The sequence below is a fragment of the Onychostruthus taczanowskii genome, unplaced genomic scaffold (assembly GCF_017590055.1).
Source record: "Onychostruthus taczanowskii isolate IOZ18803 unplaced genomic scaffold, ASM1759005v1 scaffold40, whole genome shotgun sequence".
NCBI classification, from domain to species: Eukaryota; Metazoa; Chordata; class Aves; order Passeriformes; family Passeridae; genus Onychostruthus; species Onychostruthus taczanowskii.
The window spans coordinates 1,856,142-1,865,756 of NW_024501460.1; the positions used below are offsets into that span (position 1 = coordinate 1,856,142).

Sequence of the window (9,615 nt, forward strand, 5' to 3'; positions counted from 1 at the left end):
TCTCATGTTTGACGCCTTCTGTTATGAAGAGGAATCGAACCCCTTCAGTTTAGGGATCTGGCTACAGGAGTATTTTCTTTCTATATGGTGAACTGTCCATGAGAAGGAAGTGCATGGGCAATTGGAGTAATATCGTGGAGGACTATTTATATGAAGAAAATCCATTTCAGCACTCAGAAAAAAGAGTTCAGCTTAGTGGGCAGTTATAAACATCTCTACATTTTTCCAGGCTAAAAAAAAAGCCAAATATTTTCTTTACAGCATGTTTCCATCTCCCACTGTTGAATAACTTTTACAGGAGAAGACTGCTTTTTCTGGTGTAGTAGTTTGTACTTTGGAGGTCCCAGTGTTCCGTACAAGAGCTACACTGAAATTACTGATCAAAGCTGGAAGCAGCCTGTAGGCTGCCCAGCGTTGTAGCTCGTGCTACACCAAAACCCAAGCCCAAATTCTCACAGTAACCCCATTTCTGGATGAGGACCGTGGTGGATTAGGTGCACACGACTGCAGTTCCGCAGGAGCTTTGCCCCTCACTGAACATGAGCACAAAACCTGGTTTGCTACTGAGTCATTTGCAGGCACCAGGGCTCGCTCGGGTATCCCGACAGCCGCCTCCCGCCGTGCCGGGGGAATCCCGGGAGCTCTGCAGGTAGGTGGATAGACACCAGCGCCTCGTCCCCCGCAACCCCTGGCTGCGAGCCTCACCCTGCCCTGCCTCTCGGGTTTGTTTTTGCTTGGGTTTGATGCTTGGAGCATCTCTTTCCTTCCCCAGAACAGCCGGAAAAGGGAAGCTTTGGGCGGTGCGTGGCTGCCTCGCCTCCCCTTCCGCCGCCTGCTCCGCCCCGGTTGCTGCGGAGCGGGGCGGCCGCGCAGGTGGGACCCCGCGGTGTCCCTGTGCCCCCGGGGCTGCCTTCCCCACAAAGCCGGCTTCATCTCCTCATCTCTTCTAAAGCCAAGGGCCTAGGCTATAGGCAGGTCTTGCTTGTGGAAAAGCTTGCCATAGCAAAGTGCTTTACTTTTTAAATTTTTCCTCCCTTGAAAAAGGTTAAGAGGTGCTGATCTTCACCCCAGTTTTCTCTTCCAGTTTTCGGCATGGCAGTGGACTGGCTCGGCTTTGGATACGCCGCCCTGGTGGCATCAGGAGGGATCATTGGCTATGCAAAAGCAGGTAGGGTGCCGAAAGGTGCTTCCATCTCCCTCCCTCTTCCCCCACACCCCCTCCTCCCTCTCCCCAATAACTTGGTGTGAGCTGGGCAGCTTTTTACGAAAGCCTCCTATCTCGAAGTTGACCCGTATGTAAATTTTATCGGTTTGTGCCATGTGCTGATAACTTGCTGCTGGTGGGGTGTGCTGGATTTTGAGTTGAGCTGGTGCTTTGGGCTGATAAGGCCATAATCTGCTTTCTGGTGCATGCTGATATCTGCCCGTGCTCTTTGGGTGAACTGTCATAAGTTTGCTTCAGAAAGGCTTTTTCCTTGCTCTTTAAAATACAAGCATTCTGTAAGTGTTCTGTATCTTCAAATGACATAAATCACCACTTTTCTTCCTTAAGAGATTTATTCCCATTTTAATCTGTGATGATAACAGTATACTGCAAGCTGCAGAGAGCTTTCAGAACTATCTTTTCTCCAAGTGGAGCTGAACAGCGCAAATCAGTCCTTAAACTTGTTTCTCTTCTGGGCTCTGCATCATAAGTGTACCCTCTGACCTACTGCTTTCATTTCCTGTCCTTTTTCTGAGTTCGCCCTTCTCCAGACAGAACTGTGGATTCATTCCTGCTGCAACACTGTCTCTTTCAGCTTTGTAAATCCCTAAGCCATCTTGGTTTTTATGATAGGAAGGGGCATTGCTGAAGTCAGTAAGACTCTTACCAGTGCATTTGACTGGATAGATGCTAGTAGTGTCTATTCCAGTCTGTTTTCCATTGGCTTGGATTTATCCTTTGGGTTGTGAGTGGAGTTTAGGACAGAAGGGACAATACTGAGAACTTAAGTAACTAATTGCATCTGTATTTCTCCAAGGCCATTATGAAATGATGGGTGTCTTTCTTGTCCTCTGGAACCCGATTGGGAGGACATGGTTATGCTCAGACAAGGGAATCCAGGTCACAGGATTATTGAAGGGGAACAGAAACTCGTATGGTAACTGCTGGAGAGAAGAAAAAACCCCAACCATACAAAGGAGCCATTGTATGCTTACTAATAACTTGGAGAAACCAAAAGAAAATGGAACTTTCATGCGTAGAACTAAGTTGATCTGATCTGTTCTTTTACAACCCGATCTATCTACCCACACAGACATGGGGCAGTAGTAGGTGCCTTTGGAACAGTATGAGAACATGGCAATCCCAGGGTGAGTGAGTGAGTAGGGAGTGATTTATTGATTCGTTGATTGATTTTTCTGTCTTCATTTAGCAAGTTCTTAAGTTCCCTGTGTTTTGAGATCTGTGAACTTCTTGAGCCAGAGGTGATGTGGTTGTGCTGTAAGTGTATGTGTCATATCTGCTTAAACAATACCTTGAGGCCAAATTCAAGGAAATGATGGATGTTTCTTGGCTCCCAGGCTTGTGGAAAGCATTGTGGCTACCACAGATTTGTTTTAAACTCATATTCTGTGCAAAGCAGCCTCCTAGTAGAGTGTGTACCTTTTCCTTGCACATGTACAAGTATATCAGGTGCTTTCTGTCGTCTTTGTCTCTTGCTTTTTATACCAAAAGCAGGATACAAAGCAACCTTGTTGATGATTGAAAAATGATTACTTTCTGGAAGCAATATGCAGTCCTCCTTTAACATTGACAGGAGATATTTATCAGCTTAGCTTTTCAATCTCAAGTCTTTGGAAGGTGACCTCAGAAATGGAATGTATAAAGAACCACCTTCAGTAGCATTAAGTCCTTAATTCTCCATTGGCCTTATGGAGGGCATTCACCACTCACAGTGATCATGCTAATTGATTACTTGATATATTCTGTAAATCACCGATTTAGGTGTGGTATCCTTTATTTTCTGGTAGTTTGGGATGATCATTTATACTGAGGACTTGATTCAAAGTTTAGGTGTGTTTCTTGCAAAGTCTGCAGCTACCTTTGGATCAAATCTCGGGTGTACTTAGGAGATATGACCTCTCTTGTTCAACTACGCCTTGCTCCTTGGCAATTCTTTGAATGCCCTCCTGCCCAATTCCACTCACCTGTCCTTTTTTCTGATCTTAAATCCTTACAATTTAGTCCTACTGTTTTACTGCCTCTCAAGGAATTTTCGTAATACTGTTTTGAAGCAACATGCTTCAGTTTGTGTAAGGAAAACACCAATTCTTTTGTTTTTCTCACTCTTCTTTCATGAATGCGTTAATGCCTTTGCTTTATAGAACTAAATACTAATTCTGTATATATCTTATGCAAGAGTATTTGAAGTGTTTCTTGGTGCTGATCAGCATGGTCCCAATATCTTAAAACCCCCCTTCTCTGATCTTCTTTATGTCAATGAATGATGAATGCCCTTTTTTTTTTTATTTCTATAATTTTTGGTACAAAACAGTTAAGCTGCTGATCAAGATAATCTTTAAGTTTCTAAGAAATGCATTATCTTCTATTTATTCAGGTAGTGTTCCGTCACTAGCTGCTGGCCTTTTCTTTGGGAGTTTGGCTGGACTGGGTGCTTATCAGGTCTCACAGAATCCAAATAACATCTGGGTTTCTCTGAGTAAGTAATTTAAAATTTTATTTGAAAAGGATAATATTTACCCTATATATTTAAAATGAGTACCTAAAAGTCTTTGCAGAAGAGTTAAACACAGATTATGCTACAAATCTAACTTCAGTGCTTTCTAAACTTTACTGAACCGGTGGCTGCCAACATGCATCTGTCTCATGCTGATGTGTTTGAAGGATCATAATGCAAGGGAAGTGCTAATAAATCGATTTCTGATGTTTTTGGCTGGATCCTTGTACTTTGAGCATCCTGCAGGAGGCTGTAAGATTTTGGGAAGTGGGATTTCCCCTTCAGACTGACCATACCCCTAGCAGACTATTTTATTATCACAGAAAATGGCAGAGATTGTGATTGGCTTATTTTTATAAATGACAAATATGTGAAATTACAAAGGTGTTGATGCCTGGGGTGATCTAAGAGAGAATCAAGCTTCAGTAATGCTGTTTCTTCCTTCTCAGAATTGGAGCTTCCCTTCCCCCTGATTTGAGAAGGTAACTGTGGAGAATTACTGCTTAGTCAGTGTTTAAAGAGCCACCACTGACTACAGCATTTTTTCTCTGAAGCAATGACAGGGCATCTGCCTCTTTGACGTGTGAAAGTCAGAAGTGAAAGGGGAAGGCCCAGCATTTCTCTCCACTTCAGCTTTGTTTACAGGCAGTTCACTTCCACAGCTGCTGGCCAGGCCAAAAGCTGTGCGTGGTCAAGCCTTAATAACTTAATAAACTGCTGATACATCAAGCTTAAGAAGTGTGAGATGAAGTGTTTTCCCAAATGTGAGAGACAGATGCATTTCTGTAGCTCAGTAGCATATGGAGTCTTTTCCTCTTCATGCTTTAAAGTTTTTGGAGAAGATGTGTTCTGCTGCTGTTTGAAACAAAATTTCATTGTGAGGTGTGCATATTCTGAAGACAGGCTACTAATTAGAGCTTGAAGCATTTTAATACTGAAATATTTTTGTTTTATTGTGTGTCAGACTATGGTCCCAGTCTCTTACATATCTCATTACGTGAGATTAAGAGACGTCAGTGACAATATTTTGGCTGGTGTTAGGGAGGAAGGATGTCATGGCTAGGACTGAAGATGAACTGGATCCTGCAGGACCAGTCATCACATAGAAGCAATGGTAGGGGATAAGAGTTGGAACAACACGTGTGTAGCTGTTACCACTGGGTAGCAGGTGCCTACTAAGGATAAGGATTTAATCAGTGTATGTTTTTCTTACATTTCGCATTGAGTAAGTTTTTAATTGAGATATCATGTTCAGGGACTGTCCTTTCTATCTTACTGAGTCAGTGAAACTACCTGGCTTCTGTCTCTGTGTCAAGTGGTCTGGGACAATTAACTCTCACCTTGGTAATACTTAGCACGCTTCCCTTTTGAAGTAATTTGAAAACAATTTAGTTAATTCTCAGAACATTACTACAAATTAAACATGATGCTACATGTTAGACATGATTGCTACAAGTTAGACAAATGCTCTCTCCCTTTTTTGAGAAGCGAGGGAATTATGTGGACAAGTTTAGTGATTTGCCTGTGTGGAGAAGGAGTGAGTTCTAGAGCACTGTATCATAAATTATTTCCAGTCTCAAAAAGAACACATTTTGAAAAACAAATTTGAGAAGTATGTGCAGAAGTATATGGAGAGCACTGTCTGCTAGAACTTGATATAGCATACTTACTCTTTACAAACTGAGGCATTTTAAAATTTGCACAATTTATTGATTCTCTTAGTCTGTTAAGTGCAGTAACCCTGTTTCTCTTTTTACTTGATGCTGCTACTTCTCTCTGTTCTGTTAGTTTTTAATTATGTTTCTCCCACACATGCATCTCTGCTGACTGGACTGTACAATCTCTCATTTAAGTTACATCTGGAGCACTGACAGCTGTCATGGGAACAAGATTTTACCACTCCAGAAAATTCATGCCTGCAGGGCTAATTGCTGGTGTCAGGTATAATCCTTTTCTTTAACCTCCTGTGTGTGATTTCTTATTTGCTTAATTAAACTGAGATGGAGTGAATCATATTTTGTGTATTATTTTTGTTCCTATGCATCACTTGGATGAAGTATCTGAAAATGAATTGAGAAATTGTTGTTGTTATTGTTAAATTATATGCTTTTTTTCCCCTTATACAGTTTGCTAATGGTTGGAAGATTAGCACTGAAGATGTTGGAAAAGCCCCAGGAAAAGTAACTGTTAATTTTACATCTTAGTATTTGGAAAAGAAAACCTGATCATGGAATTGCATGAATGCAGAAGTGAGAAGATGGAAAAATTTTCTGTATCAAGACATTTTTTAATCTTTTTTTGTAAGTGGGAGTACAGTGATGGGACAGATAGTTATTATACGAGGTAGAGCTGTTTGTGTATAGAGAGAAATTGGTCCTGGGTTTGATTTTTCTGGCATGTTTCAGTGTATTTTAACACTTCCATGTTTTTATATTCCAAAATATACTTCTGACATGTATGAAGCAGATAAAAAATATCCTGTAATTAAGAAAATATCTACAAAGAGGCACCAGGAGTAACTGGCTAAATACAGTAGTGTATCTCAAACCTTTTACACTGAGTATTATGGTGTGCTTTACCTGTTGCATTCTGAATTGATACACCATGTCTTTATAATGTCCAACAGATCTTGCTTTTTTATTGTGAAATTATGCTAAAATGATGCTTTTCTATAAGTAAAATTTGTTACAAACCTTTATTTGGCCTTTTTATTTTTTTGTACAATTTCTGTATTTGGGGACAGGACTATTTTTTTCACCTTGTTTTCTCAGTGGAAGTCTTTGCAGTGGACTGTTAGTTTCCAAGTGCTGTCTTTCAATGATATGTAAAAATCACTTTATAAATGGAGGGACAGAAGATTAAATTATGGGCCTTCATTAGCATTTAAGAAGTTGTTTGAAAGGAACTTACCCTGAGGATTAATTAAATGAGATTTGTGCTAGGCTAAATGGACAGTTGAATGTGATCTAGACTGTATAACTGGAGCAAAATACCCTAACACTGTGCAATTCTGATCTTACAGACTTACTTGACAATAGAATGTATCAGCATTTTATTTTTATCTCTTAGGAGAGTGGCTGTGCCTCTTCAAATGTGTCTTTACTAGGAAAACCTGGAGTCAGAAGGGTTCTTTGTTCTGCTATGATGCCTGAAGTGTGGAAGAGGCATCAGTGGCATCTGGTGCTTTTGTTGTCACTCCATCCTTGATTGCTTCTCCTGCACTGAGTCTTGCAGTTCTGTTAGTGCAGGCACAGCTCACATGAGCTTAGCACTGTGGTGGAAGGGAGAGGCAAGAAATGTGTGAAAGAAAATCCTTTATCAGCTTATTCTTTAGTGATACATAATTATTGATAAATTAGGATTCTTACCGAGTGTAACTCTATTTTAAAGTGATATTTTATGTAGTGACTATTTAGGATTTTACTTTGGGACCTTTGTACCACTGATTATATCAGAACCTTGTCAACTGCTTAACATGATAATGGCAAAGCAGGTTTAAATTAACTTACATGTTACACACTTTACATTTTGTAGTGTTTAAAGGAATTGATAAAAGTTGTCTCAAACTGCATAAAGCAGATACCAAACTACGTAATTTCTCCATTTTGTTGGCCACTTCAATGCTTGTATTTCCTTTTCTGGAAATGGCATTTAGTAGTAATATTGAGTCAGAGTGACATTTCTACTGTTGTGAGTCAATGGTTACCCATATGGTAGTAGACAGGAAGCTATTGTAATAGAAAGTAGTAATTACAAGCAGATCTACTGGTGTTGGGCCAGTTGTGCTGTGTCTTATCAATTCTCTTAGCAAAAGTTGTAAAATTAATTCCAGGTTTTTTAATACATTTCATATTGTAACTTCTCTTGTTTCCCGGCACCTAATGTCTAAAAAACCTGATCTATACAGGATGAATCTCCAGGGATCAACACTGAACACATGTTAAAGCATGTCTGAAATTCTAGTCTCAGTTAAATCATAGTCTCTTTTGACTATAAGCAAAATCTAACAGAAGTTTTGTAATTACCTTTTTATGTATTTAAGTCACCCCATGTAATTGAATAGAAAATTCCATCATTGATACAGAATTTTTTACAGCTATTCAAGAATTAAAGACATAAATATCCTTTCTCCAGATTGCCCCTGCTTTTAGTCTGATTGTTAGCTACCTCTAAAAGATTTCTTTCTGTTTTTTTTTTTTCCACTGAGTCTCCATGTAAATTGAGATAATTACTTTTGCATTAAATCCACTGTGGCTATGCCATGGCTTGAGTGGAATTTCATGTTATGAGTCAGCTTGTACATGGATTTTGGAAAGAATGATTTAGTTATTTTTGGGAAATGAACTGCTAAAATAACTCTTAAATTAAGGCTGCTCTGTTCAAAGCACACTCTGAAAATAAAAATATTAGTTTAATATTTCTTACAGTTTCAGCTGTCAGCACAAGCTGAAATGAATACTGATTTTAAAAAAGTTCCAGGAGCAGGAAACTAGTTTTACTATACACATACTGAGTCACCAGGACTCAATAACTCAGAGTTTAATCACACATCCAGAATGCTACAGTATCGAGAGGAGAAAAGAATTTGAGTTGTCAAATCCTCGTTTCCTAGAGTAAGGGCCCAGGTCCTCCATTCCACGCCTGCTTGCCTGATAGAAACTGGGTGGCAAGAGGAGATGTCAGGTATTTTACCCCTCTCTTGAGTGGCTTGCTCAAGACCAGAGGAGGGAATTTTCTAATCACTTTGGTAGGTAAGTCATCTCTTGAAAGTAGGAGTTTGTCCTAAATGTTGTAATTTTTGTTTAAACCTGTCTTTGTAATAGGAGTTGCTTACCTTAAGTCCTGGAAAGCAAGAGATGTTGGGCTCCCTTCAGTTCCTGCTCTGGATGGGTTCAAGTTCCCTTCCCAGGGAAGAGCTTCCCTCTGACCATAGGATATCCTGCAGGGAGAATGTTGATAGGGGGAGTCACACCACAGCTGAGAAGAGATTGCAAAGTTCCTGGGATCTGTGGGAAAAGGATCAACTATTTTTTGTCTTATTTAAAGCTAGATAGTAACTGGCAAAAATGCAGAGACATCCTGAAGCTGAGCAATGCAACTCAGATTCCTCTCTGGCCAGAGAGGACAACCTAGATTTCACCTTTATGTTTGCTTCTGGCTACTTCCAGGGTCTCCCATTCAGGATCTTACCTGTGGTGCCCCAATTGCTGACACTGAGGCAGCATCGCATCCATACAGGTTTGGAATGTTACAGAGCACCCAATTAGTGAAAATGTGAGCAAATATTTTGAGGGGAGGGTCAAAATATTGGACAATTGAGTGCCTCAGTTATGGCTCAGTCGAGATGTTGGGCTCCCTTCAGTTCCTGCTCTGGATGGGTTCAAGTTCCCTTCCCAGGGAAGAGCTCCTTCCCTCTGACCGTAGGATATCCTGCAGGGAGAATGTTGATAGGGGGAGTCACACCACAGCTGAGAAGAGATTGCAAAGTTCCTGGGATCTGTGGGAAAAGGATCAACTATTTTTTGTCTTATTTAAAGCTAGATAGTAACTGGCAAAAATGCAGAGACATCCTGAAGCTGAGCAATGCAACTCAGATTCCTCTCTGGCCAGAGAGGACAACCTAGATTTCACCTTTATGTTTGCTTCTGGCTACTTCCAGGGTCTCCCATTCAGGATCTTACCTGTGGTGCCCCAATTGCTGACACTGAGGCAGCATCACATCCATACAGGTTTGGAATGTTACAGAGCACCCAATTAGTGAAAATGTGAGCAAATATTTTGAGGGGAGGGTCAAAATATTGGACAATTGAGTGCCTCAGTTATGGCTCAGTCTTTACAGGTACAACACTGAGACCCCTAGTTCAGCAGTAATATACTCAGGCTCAATTGCACCACT

General features: G+C 40.6%; 1 protein-coding gene and 1 long non-coding RNA gene across 5 annotated transcripts; one reads left to right on the top strand and one right to left on the bottom strand.

The window, feature by feature from the left end:
• Positions 1-332: 332 nt before the first annotated feature.
• Positions 333-6,417, top strand: LOC121340465 (transmembrane protein 14C-like). Of its 4 annotated transcripts, none has more exons than XM_041413244.1 (5): positions 333-873; positions 1,085-1,168; positions 3,600-3,701; positions 5,573-5,660; positions 5,846-6,417. In XM_041413244.1, the coding sequence occupies exons 1-5, from the start codon at positions 744-746 to the stop codon at positions 5,901-5,903; spliced, it is 462 nt and encodes a 153-aa protein (XP_041269178.1). In that variant the 5' UTR covers positions 333-743; the 3' UTR covers positions 5,904-6,417. The 4 variants fall into 4 exon arrangements, with proteins under 4 accessions (XP_041269178.1, XP_041269179.1, XP_041269181.1 ...); XM_041413245.1 differs by having other exon boundaries at positions 819-971; XM_041413247.1 differs by having other exon boundaries at positions 825-975.
• Positions 6,101-9,007, bottom strand: LOC121340466. Its single transcript, XR_005953312.1, has 2 exons — positions 8,554-9,007; positions 6,101-6,990 (listed from the first exon to the last, which is right to left on the bottom strand). It is a non-coding gene; the product is annotated as an uncharacterized LOC121340466 (long non-coding RNA).
• Positions 9,008-9,615: the final 608 nt, after the last annotated feature.

What these genes read in the sequence shown, in the direction of transcription:
- LOC121340465 (XM_041413244.1), top strand. Translation starts at nt 744, where the DNA reads ATGCTTGGAGCATCTCTTTCCTTCCCCAGAACAGCCGGAAAAGGGAAG. An exon ending in GGAGCGGGGCGGCCGCGCAG is followed by an intron (nt 874 to 1,084) that starts GTGGGACCCCGC and finishes TTTCTCTTCCAG; the next exon opens with TTTTCGGCATGGCAGTGGAC. An exon ending in CATTGGCTATGCAAAAGCAG is followed by an intron (nt 1,169 to 3,599) that starts GTAGGGTGCCGA and finishes CTATTTATTCAG; the next exon opens with GTAGTGTTCCGTCACTAGCT.